This window comes from Leptinotarsa decemlineata, unplaced genomic scaffold (assembly GCF_025532065.1).
Source record: "Leptinotarsa decemlineata unplaced genomic scaffold, Ldec_3_MD MMD2_tig00026358_RagTag_RagTag, whole genome shotgun sequence".
NCBI classification, from domain to species: Eukaryota; Metazoa; Arthropoda; class Insecta; order Coleoptera; family Chrysomelidae; genus Leptinotarsa; species Leptinotarsa decemlineata.
The window spans coordinates 1,264,729-1,283,724 of NW_027412703.1; the positions used below are offsets into that span (position 1 = coordinate 1,264,729).

Genomic DNA, 18,996 nt, shown 5'->3' on the forward strand with positions numbered 1-18,996 from the left:
GTTTGTAAAAGGCTAAGCGGGATGTTATCTTCTTCATCCCATAAATCTGCATCTTCTTCATTTTCCTCATTTTGAACCAATTCAGCTTCCGCTCTTAGTTGGGTACCAGGTAAGTTACTTACAGTCATAAATTCCTCATCCCCCGAGTCTTCATCTGTTAAATCATTGCAACAGTTGGTAGGTGGCATAAGGGCAATTTGTATGTCATTTCTATTGGATGTATCGTCTTCCTCCAAGCTTTCTAGTAACAACTCGTGTAGCGTCAAGCCGCTGAAACCAAAAATTCATCATTTGCATGGTGATATGCCGATTGTCCTTAAAAAAGGACAGTGCTAGAAAAAGCATACTAGCCTCCTTGTAGAAACATAACCTCAAATAAAAAGTATAGTACATGATATATATATATATATATATATATATATATATATATATATATATACATATCTGTTTTCTAAAGATTTTATCTATAAAACTCCAAAAATCTACTTATAGGATCGAAAAATACTTACCCCGTTAGTCGAAGGTCAATGGAATAATCCATTTTTTGATGACGATACTTTTTAAAACTACGAAACGCACAGCACAACAACACACGCGCAATTCTAATAACTTATAAACCTTCATTCACATCTTCTGCGATGCAATACCAAGCGCCATCTCATTTAAAAAACTGAAACTATGAAAATAAAATGATTGTAGGTGGCTGTGACAGGTGTCCTTATTTAAGGACAATCGGTATATCTGGGTTAAATACTAAAAAACACGCTTTTATAGCATACGAAACTGAAAAATAAAAAATAAATATAGGAAGTATATATTTATAAAATTATTACAATGTGTTAAAACAACGATAAAAATAAAATAAATACAACAATAAAAATTAATTGGCGCTCCGGGGCGACTTCATTGATTCCAGTGGCGCATTTGGAAAACCCGGAAAAACCTGCAGCACCACATCATCTGAAGATCTTGATCTAACCATATTTAGCACAATTTATTTTTTATCTCGAAAACAGATAGAGATAGGTATAGGACATTATCAACAAAAAAGTATTAAAATACCAGAGCGATTCCAAAAATGTATTGATATACGGGGTGTCTCCAGAGGCTCCAATAAATTCAATGCATCGCCAGAACACTTCGTGACACGACTATCGTCAATCTTGAACCAGTCCGTTTCTTCTTTGACCAAGGCGTAATAATGACCACATTCAACGCCAGAACCACAGTGAACAATGACTGCATGAAATATTGTTTAAAAAAACTAAAAAATACGCCTTTAAAAACATCGATCTAAAAAGTTAAAAATATTTTTTTTAAATAAGCTTGAAACAATAACAAACGAAAAATAATAGTATTATTGTGAAAAAAGCGTGGGCGCTTTGTGTCATATTTTTTGTATATCAAGCGCCCGTCGCTTTTTTCACAAAAATACTAGTGTTTTTTGTTCGTTATTGTTTTAAGCTCAATTTTTTAAAATTATTTCCAACTTTTTAGTTCGATGTTCTTTAAAAGCGTGTTTTTTAGTTTTTTCAAACTATATTTATTTCAACAATACATTCTTTTACAAAGATACCTTTCCTTAGGAATAAGATGGCAATGGTGATAAAAAGGTGCACCATTGTACTATTTCTTCTGATAATTAAGTAATTTCTTCAAATTTCGTGTCATTACTAAAAATTATATTTCTCCATAGTTGCTTGGGCACCGTACTGGGAACATATCAAGGAGGGCTGGAATCAGAGAAGCAGTAAAAATTGTTTGTTTTTATTCTATGAAGATATGAATAAGGTAGGAAATTTGCATTTGAGTTTTAATCAGTGTGTTTTCAATTTTTTGTTACAATTTCAACCATTTCAACCATTTAGGAAATAATTTGGACTTACATTGATGTTCTTTTTTACAAATTTAAATTTTTTCCTCTCTTTCCAGCTTATTACTTTGAGCGATATTCTGCTAATTCTTCTCTACGAATTCAAATTGAACCAAAGCGCTGCCGAAACAGCCCAAAAAATCAACTAAGCATTTAGCAACAATGGTGTTATTAAACGCACCATTCGACGTTGGTTCGCAAAATTTCGTTCCAGAGATTTCAGCTCCGAAATGAGCCCCGAAGTGATCGACCTACAGTAATCCAGGACGAGGGTTCGAGGATCTTGGTGGAGACTGACCCATAGGAACTGGGTGGAAAGGTCAAAAAACTCGAAAACTGGGTGCCCAACAATTTAAACGCGACCAAAACGATATTTTTTTGGATCTGATTGTCACGTGTGATGAAAACTGGATCCTTTACGACAACAGGAGATGGTCAGGACAGTGGTTGTACACCGATGTGCCACACACGTACTTCCCAAAGGCGAAAACCCACCAAAAAAAAGACCATGTATACTGTATGGGGAGCAGCGGCTGGTGTGATTCACTAAAATTTCTTGCAACCGGTCCAGACTATCACAACAGAGTCCTATTGTGAAAAAATCGATGGAATGTACCAAAAATTGCGTCAACAGAAGAGGTCCGATCCTGCTCCACGATAATGCCCGTCAGCATGTTTCACAAATCACCGTACGAAAATTAAACAAATTGAGCGTCGAAGTTCTGCCTCACCCACCATACTGTCCAGACCTCTCGCCAACCGACTACCACGTTTTTAAGCACTTCGGTAACTTGTGACAAAACACATCTATTTGAATCTATTCCATTTTAACTTGTATCGTTTCGCCATCTGGTGAATTCTCTCGGTAACTTATCCGCCGCAGTAGGGGCCGATTTCTGTTGTTTACAGTTTTCTACCGCCCTTAATCATAAGTAGCAACGGCTCTCATGCCCTCCGGGATAGGCAACTAATATTTCACTTTGACGGGTTTTTTGCATTTGCAAAGTATTTCCAGTGTCGGGTTTTTTATGAACGACTGTCGAGATTCTTTTTCGTCTCTAGAGACCTGAGTGAAAACGTTTTTGATGCGCCATATTTGCTCGATTGTTCGAAGATTTTTCTTGCTTGCTTTTTAAAATGAATTTCGTTCTAAATTACCTTACTGTGGTCCTTAAGGACAAGATTCACCGTCGAGTCCCGTGCCTGTAATTATTTTAGGTCAGTAATGATTTTTATTACTATAATAGTATATTATGCAATGATCATGTAATGATGGTTATTAAGACACGAGCATTAACCGGGATACGAAACGAGCCGAAGGCGAGTTTTGTATGGTATATGCGAGTGTATTAATACGCGAGTGTTGCATACGCTATTTTTTCTAAACCCGATAAATAATGAAAAACTATAAATATTATATTTGTATTGAACACATTTACAGTAATTAACTCATTTTTTTATAAAAAAACACAAACCTAATGGTATTATCATGGATATATGAAAACTATAAAGATTCTAATTATATTTATATTGAATATAACAACTGTAATTAATATGATCTTTTGAAAATATTGGAGTCGATGGTATTCCTTCTATATCGCTGTTTTCAGACATTTTGATAATATAGGTAGGTAATATGAAAACTGATTTTGACAAATAAAGCAATTAGTTACTTAGGTTAGAATCTAGGACAAACAAAGGAACAGGATTCTTGATTGAAAAATTATGGGTTTCTATTGGTTGATAATCTGTATCGTTATGAAAATTCTGTATCATAATGGATATCATTATGAAACGGATTATGGTCATATAAGTGTATTTTGTTAGAGTACGGGTGTAGAAAAATGTAATGTAACACGTGTGTGAAGTTTTTATTAACTACTTTAAACAATTTTATTGAAACAATTGTAATTATTTTAGAACTGAGTCAACAACCAAATAAGTACTCTTTCTCCCCCTCGAAGCGAAAATAGACTGTTTCACACACTATCCTGTGTCTCATTGGATCAGCAGCAACCCCTTTCAAAAAACCCTGAAATTGAACCCTTACAAACTTTCTCATCGGTAGGACCTTCGCCAATCAGGACCATCCAAAAATGGCCTTCCACGACTTCATCGAATCCAGAGCAACCAATTTTTATGCTGACGAAATGAATCGACTTGTGCTACATTGACAAAAGCGCACTGAATCGAATGACACTGAGAAATGGCAGTTTGAATTAGACTCAGAAAAACAAAGAAAACTTTTGGAACAACCCAATACCAACACGTTCCGCGCCGTGTGTCTACCGATAGACACTGTCAGATCTGTCTATTTGGTCTGCATGTCCAACCATGAACATTTTAATTTTGATTATTCAGCACCATGTGTACACCTATAAGGGTTTTGCGTATATTTGTCGATTTGGTGGTCCCAAAGAACATCAAAGATATACAGTGTCATCTCCAAAGTATGCACCATATGGGAAACTTCTTTATTAAGGGTTTTTCGACAAAATGTTACTCTTGATAAAAGTTTGTGCATCCCCAAAAACTGAACATGCACCAACAAAATACAATAAAACACACGTAATATACGAGGAGCCTTCAAATATCCGATTTTAAGACAAGAGTAGAGTACTCTTATTTTGAAAAATCTCGGGAAATGTTATTTAGAAAAATTGTTCGGCATTAAAAAATACATCTAGATTTCAAGTCATGGCCATCCAAGAGAAGTTTTCATTTACCCATTTTTTTCAATGGGGACTACGAAAAAAATTTGCTAAAACGATAAATAGACAGAATCCTGTTTACGACGATTTATCTTGAAAGCCTGTAATATTACGAATTACACAACTATGCTGTTAACCACGGTCAATTTGTGTCACACCAATTTTAGACGGCAAGTATAAAATCGGCCGATATTTTATTGGTAGCGGGTGCTTGCACACTCACCGGATTTTTATCGGTCAAACAATCAGTTGCTTTGTTGTCGTAATTAGCACGCACTACCAAAACGAAGTTAATGCGTAGTAACTACAATTTCACCGAGCATTCTAGACTGGAATGGTCGGTAAAAAACCGGTGAGTATGCAAGAGTGTATTTAATCATGTACGCCACTACTTCCCGGTACTGCCAGCGATACAGTGGCAGTGGACGGCTGCTCACCGGTATTTTACCGGCGACGATCACCGGTCGGCGTGTGTGCCAGATCCCGTTCCCACATGTGGTACACTATTGGAATTTGGACGACCGGTACAAAGTCGGCCGTCCAAAATCGGTGTGTGTGTAACTAGCGGAACATTTGCATATTATGATGATTCAGACGACAGTGACCTGTGAGAACTACATCATAGTTCATCTCTACTGTAGTCCAACAACTGTTTGGTTTCAATCTTCGAAGGATGAATGAATGCCTTGGAGTAAGCGAATCCTGGAAGATTTTGCCAGGTGTTCAATGATTGTTTGGCAAAACCTAAGGCAATCAATGACAGGTTCTGGTCCGATGAAGCTACTCGCAGCACCCTCCTTTGCAAGGGAGCTTGCAGCCCCATTGCATTTCAGGCCAGTATGGCCAGGAATCCAGACCAGAGACAATTTGTCAAGTTTTCCTGTTGAAGAGAGTCGTTTTTGGCAATTTTCTTCCAACTTAGACGTTGCTCGATAGGAGCCAAGAGCTTCCAATGCCGCTTGACTGTCCGAGAATAGTTTTATTGACTTGTATAGGAGGTTGGATTCTACCAATCTCTCCGCACGCAATTCAATAGCATATATTTTCGCTTGAAATACAGTCGCATAGGTTTCTAGGCTTGTCTTGGTTTTGCGACTGAAAACACCTGCACCAGAACCTGATGGTGTTTCTGATCCATCTGTGAACCAACAATTATCTGAGGAATATAACCTGAAGAACAGGTCCGTAGGTGTCAACAAAAAATATACCAACCTAACAACATACTGTGTTCACGGGTGTTCTTTCAGCAGAAAATTAGGTATCTTCTGAGACCACGTGTCCCCAGCAGCCAAATATTTTATGGTAGTCACAAAATAAATCTAAAAAACACACTCTTCATTGGGGAACAACAAAATTAATATTGAATGATCTATGGAAAAAATTTCAGCAAATGTGCTGAAAAATCAAATAACAGTGACAAGAGTGAAATTTGGCGGTGTTCATCGGTAGGCATCGGCGCTAAATATACACAGGTTTGCAAAAAAAACTTTTTAAAAAATTGTTTTGATTTCGTTAACTGATCTTCATGTAGTTTTTTGCGCTGATTTCAAAAATGACATTCGTTTTTATCTATCACGTAAGGTTTGCCTGCAAAATAAGGATGGAATGATTGAAAAAGTACAAAAAAACGAGGAATTTATTTTCATTATTTTAACATGAAGTAAAAGCAAAAAAACAATACTACAAAGCTAAACTGAGCATAATAGTAATACACAAATGTTTGCAAAGTGATTATAAGTCTTCGTAAAACCGTTTTCTTTTTCCGTCAAAGCTTCTTTTGGTACTTTTTCGGCTGTGTTCTTGTGAATTTTCCCTTTTCAACATCCAACAGTAGTCTGCCATCATGTCAACATTCCACCGACCTTGGTATCTGCGTTCCATTTCTTTTATGTATTGATGGAAACGTTTTCCTTGTTCCTCACTTACAGGCCCTAGATTTTCGGGAAAGTAGTCCAGATGTGAGTGAAAGAAATGGACTTTGACACTCATGTTGCAGCCCAACATTTTGTAGTTTTGTATCAATTCAGCAACCAAAGTTTTGTCGTTTGGGTCTTTTTTGTTTCCAAGAAAGTCTGTTATAACAAGTTTGAATGAATTCCAGGCATTTTTTCTTTCATTTCCATTTTAGTTTTCATCTTTCAAAAGTTTTCTTATGTCAGGCCCAACGAAGACTCCTTCTTTTAGTTTAGCATCGGATAGACCAGGAAACTTTTCAGAAAGATACTTGAAACAATCTCCTTGTTTGTCTAATGCTTTCACGAACTGTTTCATTAGCCCCAATTTGATATGGAGTGGTGGAAGTAAGATTTTTTAGGATCCACTAAACTTTGTTTTCCAACATTTTCAACTCCAGGAATAAGACCCTTTCTTACTGGCCACGCCTGCTTGACATAGTGTTGTTTCCTGTCACGGCTATCCTATTCACATAGGAAACATGGAAGCTTAGTGTTATCACTTTGTTGACCTAGTAACATTGAAATAACTTTCGAGTCTCCACAAATGGTCCATTTATTATCAGAGTACCTGAGCTTATTAAGAACAAATTCAAGATTTTCGTAGCATTCTTTCAAATGGACTGAGGGTCCAACAGGCACAGAAGCATATTGGTTCCCATTGTGAAGAAGTACAGCCTTCAAACTTCTTTTTGATGAATCGATGAAAAAGCTCCATTTCACTGGTTTATATGTTATGTTGAAAATGTCCATGACGCCGGGTACATTTTGTGTAAAAAAAGGGACAAATTCCCTGTCTCTAAATCGGTACCATGAAAATGAAACACCGGAGGCTAACATATGTCTTTCTTTAAGTTCAGAAATATCAAACCCATACCGAACCTAAAAACACATTTAATAAGAAAATTTCAGGTGAAATCTGTGACTTATTTAAAGGTTATAATTTTTCCGTAATCTGCACACTGATCGTAATCACTAGTTGAATATCCTACAATTTTTTCATCGCAGACATGTGTTATTTTATTGTGGGGTGAAATAATTTATGTCTGTCATTGGATTGTTCCGAAATTTTCGTCAGTTTTAAGAGTCTAAACTGCAATATCTTGGAAAATACTCATCAAATTCAATCGAAATGAGCGCCATTTGAATCAGTGCACTTTTGTCAACGTAACACAGGTCGATTGAGTCCGTCAACATAAAAATTGTCGGCTCGGGATTCGATGGAGTCGACAAAGGCCGTTTTTGCCTGATCCTGATTGGCGAAGGTTCTACCGGTGAGAAGGAAGTTCTTCGAAAGGTGATGGTGGACTGGCGAGTTGTCTGAGGACTATGGTGGGTGAGGCAAAATTTCAACGTTGAATTCGTTTTATTTTCAGATGATGATTTGGGCAACGTGCGGACGAGCGTTGTCATGGAGCAGGTTCGGACCACTTCTGTTGACCAGTGCCGGCTACGGCTAACACAATTTTCAGTATATTCAGTCGATTTCCTCACAATAGGACCCTGCTGTGATGGTTTGGCCCGGTAGCAGAAAGTTATAGTGACTCACACTAGTCGCTGACCACTTTACAGTAACTATTGTCTTTTTTTGGTATGTTTTCGTGTTTTCGAAATATTGGGGAGTGCATGTGTGGCTCACCGGTGTCCAACCACACTCCAGTGGCCGTAAAGGATCAATTTTTCATCACTTGTGACGATCCGATCCAAAATAGGATCGTTTCGGTTGTGCAAAAGCAAAAAACCACCAACTTCCAAACGTGACAAATTGTTCAAATCGTGGGGCACCCACTTTTCGAGCTTCTTGACTACTCCAAAACGTTTTAAACCATCAAAAACCGCATGGAAGCTGTCGCCCAGTTCTTTCGCTATCCCACACACCGTTTGTGTATCCTCCAGGATCCTTCAACCCTCGTCCTGGATAACTGTAAATCGACCACTCCAGGGCTCATCTTTCGGGCTAAAATTTCCGGAAAGATAATTCGCAAACCAATGTCGTCGGCTAGTCGTGTGTATTTGTATGTGTAAATAAAACTGTTTCTAGTGGGGAAAAAAAAGTGTATAAACATCAAACTTATATCAATGTGTAGAGGAAAGTGTAAACTCCACATTTAGAATGCAGTCATTAACCTACAATGATTGGATAAGAAGAAAATTTTGATCTATGTGTGCAAATAAACTGAAATCGGATTGTTGAAAAAGTGGAGGTATCCTTAAAAACCATTTTATGATAAGAGATAAGTTGGGGAACAAAGAAGAATAAAATAGTGTGGAAAAAAACAAAACAAAAAAAACGAAATTGCACATAGATAAAAAACTTTGGCTTCTGGCAATAATTTGAATACAGTGGTGTACAATATCGTTTTTACTAAGGTTAAAGATGCGAAGAAATTGTCAAACCTGTAAAGAGGAAATGCATGAGAAGGACAAACTGGTAACCTGTGACAGCTGTCATACAACAATGCACGCCAATGAAAACTGTACAAAACTAGGTCCTTCAGAGTACCGAGCCGTTATACTGCAAAATAGATCTCTGAATTTTTTTTGCTATGAATGTAGAGGTACATTTAAAAAAATACCTCTGCTTCTCAGGCAAATAGAAGATTTCAGAAATGAAGTTAATATTATGAAGCAAGAAATAACTGAACTGAAAAACAAAAATGTGTTAATGGAAGCGGAATTATTGAAATTAAAGAACGGAGATGAAAAAATGGAAATGGAAGAATTTATCAATGAGATGGAAGAAAGAAGAAAAAGAGCGAATAATGTAATGATCATCAATGTAAATGAGTCGAATGCTGAAAACAGAATCCATAGGCTTGAGGATGAAAAAAACACTGTTAAACAACTACTACAGAATATAGATAGTAATATAGAGAATTTTAGAGTTATGAGGGTTGGAAAATATGATGGAAGAAAAAGCCGTCCTATCAAAGTTATATTGGATTCAAATGAATCGGTAATAAATATTCTGAAAAATAGTAGAAAATTAACAGAAAAGGTACCTTCAGTAAAAATATTTAGCGACCAAACGCCTAGGCAGAGAAATTACTATAAAGAATTAAAATCAAAACTTGAATCAATAATGAGTGCTGGTGATAATTCGAAATGCATAAGATATATAAGAGGAATGCCAAAAATTGTAAATAAATATTATGACAAAAAAGATTCAAAAAACTAAACTACTCATATATTAGTCATCATAACAAACTTGAATATAATTCAGATATAGTTTACTTAAATATTGAAAGTTTATTAGCTCATAAACCTCAACTCTTAGCTGAGATATCCTACTACAATCCATCATTTATATTGCTCAGTGAATCAAGAACTACAGTGGAAATGAATAATCATGAACTAGATATAAAAAATTACTCCTTAATCAGATGCGACTCAGATTCTAGACATACAGGGGGTGTTACTATCTTTGTAAGAAAAGAAATTCAATATACAGTATATAAAACATTTGTCCATAACCGTAATTACTGGTGTAAATTTATCACAACCACATATGCTGGTACAAAATGGGTAATTGGTTTTTTGTATCATTCTCCAAACGAAAGTCATGCAACTTTTTTGGAGCATTTCTGTTTAAAAAAAATCTGTTTAAAATCTGTTTTTCCGTTAACCAGCTGTCGCACCCCTACGAACGACAACCCTCAGAAGTCGAACCTTGTGCGAGCTAAGGATTAACGAGGTCTTACCTTTTAACGTGTGATTCCTAACACGGGTTGGACGGTAGCAAGTGAAGATCGATCGTTCAGACTAGGGCTTGAACCACCGACCAACACGGCAGTCAATTCGAGTGAGTGAACAAAGCACCCACGCCGAACCGCTTGGCTACCGACTGGAAAATATATGTGAAGAAATATTCTGTAAAAACTGTCGTACAATCTTGGTTGGAGACTTTAATTTGAATTTCTTTTCAGGTGACTTTTATACAAACAAAATCAAGGATATATTTAATACATACGGCATAACTCAAGAGGTAAAAACGTTCACCAGAGTGACGAATACAAGTAAAACACTAATTGATTATGTATTAACGAATTTCGAAAATAGTCAAGTGAATGTACTAGACGAACCAAAAATTACTGATCATTCTGTAATATCAATCAAATGTTTCTATTCTGAAAAAATTAATTTTAGCAACAAATGTATGAAAACTGTAAGACGATTAACTGATAAAAATCTCGATGATATCAATTTAAACTTGATTAACTGCACTTTTATGCTAAATAGTACCAATATAGATGATATTTTCATTAATATAAAAGAACACTTCAACCAAGTTGTAAATGAGATAGCTCCCTTAAAAACAATTACTCATTATGAAAATGAATTACCCTGGTACGACAACGAAGTCAGAAAACTAAGTAGAGATAGAGACATGGCATATAAGTGTTTTAAACTGAATTCAAGTGATGTGAATTGGGAAAATTTTAAGCTTAAACGAAATGCTGTTGTAAATATCATTAAAAAAAAGAAAGATCACTTTTACTTCAACCAAATTGATAGAAATGTACATAATCCACGTTTAATGTGGAAAACGTTGAAAAACTTAATAAATCCGAAAAAAAACCACAATTACTATTTTAATGGTGTATACTTTGAACGGAATGGACGAAATATATTGATAAAAGACAGTAATGACATAGCAGATTGTTTTAATAAATACTTTCTAAGTAGTATCAACGATATTATCCAAAGTATTGAAGAGTGTGAGTTAGTTTGCTATATTGAAAATTATGAAGATAGCTTTAGTGCCTTCGAACTAATAGACCTAAAACAGCTGAAAATAGTAATATCGGAAATTGATGCTAATAAAGGTTCACCTATTGATGAAATGTATAGTAAAATTATAAAAAACAGTTTTCAGGTAATTGGTCATGTATGGTGTTATTTTATAAATACATCATTAGAAAAAGGTATGGTTCCTACAGAATTGAAGATTAGTACTGTTACTCCAACTGAAAAAGTGACTAATACAAATAAATGTAGTGAATTCCGCCCTATCAACACTTTACCTTGTGCTGAAAAACTGTTAGAGCTAGTAGTTTATAAACAACTGTTGCAATATTGTAATGAAAAGAGTATACTTTTTATGAATCAATCTGGTTTTAGATCCAATCATTCATGTGAGTCAGCCATTCAGTTAACTGTTAATGAATGGAAAAGTAGTATGAGTAAAAATATGTTCACTGTGGTTGTGTTTTTGGATTTGAGGCGAGCATTTGAAACCATTAACCATAATATACTCCTAAAAAAACTGAAACTCTACGGCATAAGGGGAAAAGTACTTGAATGGATTAACAACTATTTAACAGGTAGACAACAACAAACAAAAGTTGGTAATTCATTGTCAGCTCCATTGGAAGTGCAACATGGAGTTCCACAAGGAAGCATTTTGGGTCCGCTATTGTTTCTTCTATACATAAATGACATAAAGCATTACAATGAATGTGACTATATACACTTGTTCGCAGATGACACGTTAATATCAGTAACTGATAGAGATTTGAATAACGCCGTACAAAAGATGAATAATTCTTTAAATAGAATAACAGAATACCTCAAAATGAATAAATTGAAACTGAATGTAGACAAAACAAAGGGGATGATAATTGCCACACCATTTAAATACAGACAATTTGATATAAATGATATTCACATCAAAATAGAAAATAATACAATTGAATTAGTTCAAGAGTTTAAATATTTAGGGTTTATGCTTGACAACCACTTAACGTTGAATGGTCATTTCAATTATATTCAGAAAAAAATACTCAAAAAACTATATTTTTTTTCGAGGGTATCTCAGCATTTGAGTATGAGCTCAAGAATTACCGTATATAATACAATTATCAAACCTCACTTCGAATATTGCCCGACCTTATTGTATGGTTTTGACCTCAATAAAATGAGATCACTACAAAAACTTCAAAATCGTGCAATGAGAATCACTTTGAGATGTAACAGATATACACCAATATCATTGATGTTGGGAACATTACAATGGCTGTCAATAGAAAATAGACTTATTTATTTAACTATGAGTTATATCTTCAAAATGTTGCATAATCTTCTTCCATCATATTTTCACAAATATATAACTATAAATACGCAAGTTCACCAGCATGATACGAGAAGTAAACATAACTTACATGTGACTAGGCAAACAAAAGCTTACAATATTAAAACTTTGGTGTTCAAGGGATTCATTGCTTACAACAGTTTGCCAGATGATATAAAGAAATCAGAAACTCTGCAACAGTTTAAAATAAAAATGATAAACCATTTACAGCAAAAGTAAAATCGTTGTATTGTATATCTATCAGGATTAATAATTTTTAGTATCAATACGAGTATTAATATATGTATCTTCTTACGGGATATGAGTGTATAGTGGGTAGTGGGATAGCATAACTTATTGGTTTCATATGTATGTTTGTATATGATTATTGTGGTATTTGGCTGTACGTGAATGGTATCAATATATGTATTTTCTTTTGGGCTATAAGTGTATATTGGGATAGCATTCTTATTGGTTCATAGGTAGGATTGTATATGATTATTATGGTATTTGGCTATAATTGAATGGTTTTCTTTTAGCAAAACAATGGAAAATATAACTCGAAATGTAAATACCTAGTGTGTACGTTTGAATTTAAAACAAAACAAATATATTAATACTATCGAAGGAGCTGCTAATTACTATATATAAGATTATACTTTGTGAACGTAGATTAGGATTACCTATTTCAAATAAAGATTATTATTATAGTACGTTCATTAACCATATCATTGCCAAAGACCTGGTTAATTTTTCGGGCTTTTTCGGCAGCACTTTGGTTCAACTTGAATTCGTAGAGTAAAATTGTCAGAAAATCGTTCAACGAGACCATATAGTATTTATTCTCTATCGATCAGTATACACGACGATTCAGTAGAATAAATATTTATTGGTATAAGAAGCTAGAAAAAACATGGTATTGAAATGGACAAATCTTTTAGAACAACCAATATAAATGAATAAAATACATTCAGTGTGTAAAAGCCAAATGGAATAAATTCATTATTTCGGTTACTGTACATATTTGAAATAAATCCCGAAACATGTCAAATGTAAATCATAATTTGACATACTTCAACGGGAAAATGCCACCCCTACCTTCAACCCCCGTCAAATGACAGGTACAAACCCCATTTTTTTAAATGGGAAGTATAGGCTAATGATATACCGTTTGAAAGGTATCTTCATTCTCTGTTCAAAAATGTTATTGCTTTTAAGTTTATTGCAACAATTAATATAAAATTAATTAAAATCATGTGCTTATCGAAATTCGATAAAATAGGTACACTCAAATCTTATTGCAATGTACTGAAAACGTATTTTATGTTAAGGTAGGTACTGATAATAAGAAAGTAAGCAAAAACCATATCAATGGTATCCTTCGAAAAACTGTAAATAATTTCCGTGGCAACGTCAGTTTAAAGCGCCGTGTCAACTTGTTTTGTATGTTACAACATTAGTTGTCAGTATTTTAATTTAAGTTAAAAGTTCAAGCAGCCTAACAAATGGTTAGATTAACGGAAATGCATAAAATAACAGTTTTACAAATGATTGGTTACGGAAATTTCCCCTATTCCATGAGAAATTTTCTAATTTACCTCCCATATCCCAAGGAACAATAAGCAAAATAGAGAAGCAGTTTCGCGAGCTTAGTAATGTCGGACAGATAAAAAAAGCAGCTGCTAATGCAATGCTGCTATAAAATGATACCTACTCAGGAGCTCATGGAAGACGATTTTGATAAAAGAACTTATTTTCTTAAGCAAATGATGGACATGTTTGATAACAATATCGTACAATTAGAAGACGTTATGTTTTCGGCAAAATTGCCGCTACTGGCCAACGGATGAGAGAACACACACAATGGTTAATGTTTGGGCAGGAATTGTAGAAAACAATATGATTGGTCTATTTTTCATTGAGGGCAACTTGAATGTCGATAATTATTTGGCACTACTTCATTACTACTGGCATTACAAGTTTAGCAAATTTATATCCTGATCCAGGAACCCCTCGAGTTCCAGTGAATATGATATGGTTTCAACAGGATGGAGCACCACCACATTACCAAGTTAATAACCGGCAATACCTCGATAAAACATTTCCCAAGCGGTGGATTTGGAGGCGAGGATCGATTGAATGGCCAGCGCGATCACCTGATCTTTCATCATTAGATTTCTTGTTAGAAGACAGTTTTATTCGAAATTAGGATGTTGCCATGTTCCCGGCGAACATTTTGAACATCTACTTCGTTAATATCCATAGTTCTTTTTCGTATTCTACATTTCATTACGTTTTGCATTATATTCTAGTTTTTGGTTGTATTTTATCTAATAATGAAGTTGTGATAAACTGAACCTTTTCTAATTCTAAACGCATTCCTCTATACTGTATCACATTATTGTTTTTTGAGCGAATACCTGCTCGTTTATGATTTTTGAAAACCTTTTTTTTTGTTTTCAGGATCTACGAAATATCATCGAGAAAGTATCACAGTTCATAGGAAAGAAATTCTCTGATGAACAATATGATATTCTAGAGGATCACCTGAGGATAGATCATTTTCGAGATAACCAATCGGTCAATTCTGACGACATGAAAAAACTGGGTGTCTTGACGTCTAACGAAAGAGGTTTTATTAGATCTGGTAAAACGGGTGGCTGGAAAAACTATTTTAGTGAAGAAATGAAGATTGGTGCTGATAAGTGGATACGAGAAAATCTAAAAACTTTTGATTCAGAATTTCCCAAGGAACTATTTTATTGAATATGTTTATGTTTAACCTATGTACATATATTTTGTTATTAAAGTTTTATTGAATGAAAATCGTATTCCTGAAAAGAAAGATCAGAACGGGTAGAAGCTATCAAAAATTTACTCACATCATGACGAAGAACAACTCTCAACAGTTCAGTTTAGAAGAGGTAGGTACTTGTTTGCTATAAGAGGGACAGCCCGTAGCTTTCGCTAGTCGAGCTCTCACGGGCTATGATAAAAGATATGTTTGTATTGAGAAAGAAATGAGCGCTCATATACTTATAGTTGAACATTTGAATTATTCAATCTATATGAGGTCAATTCGAATAGCATGAAAACTAAATAGTTACCGAAAGTCGGCAGTTTCTTTGTATGGCATAGGCGGCGTGGTATCATTTATTTTTTTCAGAATCATTACTATTGTCTATACGGAGTCAATCCGAACAACTAAATGAAGGCTGATGTATTGGATCTGACGAATTCACTAGTTAATACCAAATTAAACCTCCTACATAAAAATAATGATTAGACCTCGTATGATACACCACGCCGCCCATGCCATACAAAGAAACTGCCGAAACAATTAAGTTTTCATGCCATTCGAATTGACTTCGTATATATTATACAAGGTAATATCGATCATAAACGTTTGGTTAACATTTTTTAAAAATATTTCAACAAACTCTCAACTAACATATTGGCTATCGTTGATTCAATCTGCAAACACAAAATTGAGTCAGAAATATGTGGTACCATATCATGACAACAGAGTCTTAAATCTTTGTTTCTAAAATATGGCTGATCTACAATAATTATTCTTTGAATTAATGCTTCCAAAATACAAATCATGAAATTATAAAACAAAAACAAAAATTAATTGGCGCTCCGGAGCGACTTCATTGATTCCAGTGGCGCATTTGCTTTTTCGACTGCAGGAAAACCCGGAAAAACCTGCAGCACCACATCATCTGAAGATCTTGATCTGCCAATGTCCTCTCTCTTATAAAACAAAAAGTAGGGTGTCTCCAGAGGCTCTAATAAATTCAATACTTCGCCAGAACACTTAGTGACACGACTATCGTCAAACTAAAACTAGTCCGTTTCGTCTGTGACCAAGGCGTAATAATGACCAAATTCACCGCCAGAACCACAGTGAACAATGACTGCATGAATATTATAATAGTGGTCTGCTAGGTTGAAATGTTCATCTATTTCGAACCTTTGTAGGAGTTTGGTGCTTCCTTCAGAGGTTGAGTTATGTTTGAAGATCAGCAGTGTTATTATTGGATTGACTGGTGCCTCAGCTATACTTTTTTCCTTATAACAGTCAGTTTTTTTTTGTACCTTGGGAGCTGTCTGACTTGTCCATTTAGTCCATGTCTCCAGGAAACACTGCAGCCTCTGGGCTTATTGCGTTTGTTCTCCCATCTTCTCATGATACTCATTCCATCAGTCTCGTTCCCTGTACTAGTTTGTACAGGTTCCGTGTTGGATGTTCGTCATATTCTTCTGGACGTAATTTCATACGTCCATATATTACCTGCCTCCTGTGATCCAGTGCCTCACATTCGTATAAGATGTGTAGAGCTGTTTCTATCCCTTCGTTGCATAATCTGCCGCTGAGGTCTCCATTGTACAGCCCCATTTTATTCAGGTGTATTCTGAGCGGACAATGACCGGTTAGTAACCCTGTAATTATTCTGAGCCGATCCCTACTATATTGAAGTAGTTCTTCGGTTCTTTTCTCGGACGGTTCCCCAATGAAGGTTCTACTGAAGGTTCTACTATCCTAATCTGGTTTCGTACCAGATTAGGATAGTAGTAGGATCGTGACTCCTGAATGCCCTGGCACCCAGTACAAAGTTAATCTGTTCCTGTTTGCAAGTTCATTCAGTTCTTCATGGCATTCCCAGACCAGTTTTGATGTCACCTTCGGGTTTGTCAGATCCGCTCATTTCTTTGAGGTCTCAATTTAATAAGCCTTGCACACTGCAAGAAAGCATACAATTCCGCCTGAAATACGGATGTGTATAGTCCTAGCGGATAGCTGTAGTTTAGATGTCTATCCGCTCGGTATATTCCAGCTCCCGTTCCATGTTTGGTCTTCGATCCATCTGTATACCAGGTGTTTTTTCCAAACATGTTTTCGGGATGACTAATGGTCTTCCACTCTTCACTGCTTATGATTTTGGCCGTGAAGTTTGTGTTAAAGGTGTACTTCGGTGTCATATGGTCCGTGCACATATTCAATGTGTGTTCCTCCACTTGTTCCGAAATTTCTGTTCGGTCCGATCTTCTGTAGTTCGGTGAGTTTTCCAGTCTGAATTGGCCCATCCTGGCCTCCCCCATTATCACAAAGTGTAAAGGAGGCAGATTCAGGAGTGTCTCCAATGCATCTGTTGGGGTAGTTCTCATTGCTCCCGTCATTCCCAAATATGCAAGTCTTTGCACTTTACCTAGTTTGTTGATGGCGGTCGCCTGCTTCACCTTTGGCCACCAGACCAGAGATGCGTATGTTATCATGGGTTTAACCACCATCGTCTATAGCCAATATACCATGTCTGGTTTTAGTCCCCATGTTTTTCCATAGGTGCGTCTGGCGAGCATCCTCTTTATTCTGTCTAAGTGTTGGTTCCAGGTCAGTTTGGAATCCAGGATTACTCCCAGATATTTAACCTACCCCGACACTTGTATTTCTTCACCTCGAAGTTTTAGAGGTCCGAGACCCTCCGTTTTAGTCCTCTTGGTGAATGCTACTATGGTCGATTTGGATGGGCTTATGTTAAGCCCTTCTTCCTCGATCCATCTTGTTATAATGTTCAGGGCCTGATGCATGCATCCCTTCACTACATTATTGTATTTACCTTGGACTAGGATGACGAAGTCGTCTCCATAGCCCAGTGCTTTATACCCATTACGGTCCAGGAGACATAGTAGCTCGTCCATTACAAGGTTCCATAACAGAGGGGATACAACCCCCCCTGTGGACAGCCCCTTGCTACCCGTACCACGAATGTTTCCCCCATAATGGTTGTATACACCAATCTTCCCCGAATCATGCAGTCTATCCACCTACAGCTTGTCTTGTCGATCCCTCTTCTCCTCGACGCCTGGATGATTGATTCTAAAGACGTATTATCAAATGCGCCCTCAATGTCCAGAAAAGCAGCTAAGAGTACTTCCTTGTTTTTGTGGGTATATTCTACTTTTTCTGTTACCCGACATAGAGCCGTTTCTGTTGACATACCTGACCTGTTTGCATATTGGTTTTTCTAGCGTTTTCAACGCAAATGACATGAAACTAATTGGTCTCAAAGCCTTCGCCGAGCCCTGTCCGATTTTCCCAGGTTTCGGAATGAAGGTGGCCCTGATCAGTCTCCAAATTTTTAGTGTGTCCCAGTGCTAGGCTTGCCCTGAGAATTATACACAATTTTTTGAACAGTACTTCCGGTCCCTTTTGAAGCATAACTGGGTATATGCCATCCGGTCCCGGCGACTTATAGGGTTGAAAGGAGTTTATAGCCCATTTGATTTTCTCCGTATCTATCACCTTCTGTGTCATTTGCCAGTCCTCCCTGGATGCCCTTTTCGGGGTCTCCAGTTCTGAATTCGCCCAGGACTCCGGTGTAAGAT

At 36.2% G+C, this 18,996-nt stretch overlaps 1 protein-coding gene across 1 annotated transcript in view; it reads left to right on the forward strand.

Moving 5' to 3' along the window:
- Positions 1 to 15,426, forward strand: part of St4 (Sulfotransferase 4) — a 53,710-nt gene extending 38,284 nt beyond the window's left edge. The window contains exons 6-7 of the mRNA XM_074184699.1: positions 1,697 to 1,791; positions 15,070 to 15,426. Of these exons, the coding sequence (XP_074040800.1) occupies positions 1,697 to 1,791; positions 15,070 to 15,372 (398 nt within the window). The 3' untranslated portion in view covers positions 15,373 to 15,426. The remainder of the gene's footprint in view (positions 1 to 1,696; positions 1,792 to 15,069) is intronic.
- Positions 15,427 to 18,996: the final 3,570 nt, after the last annotated feature.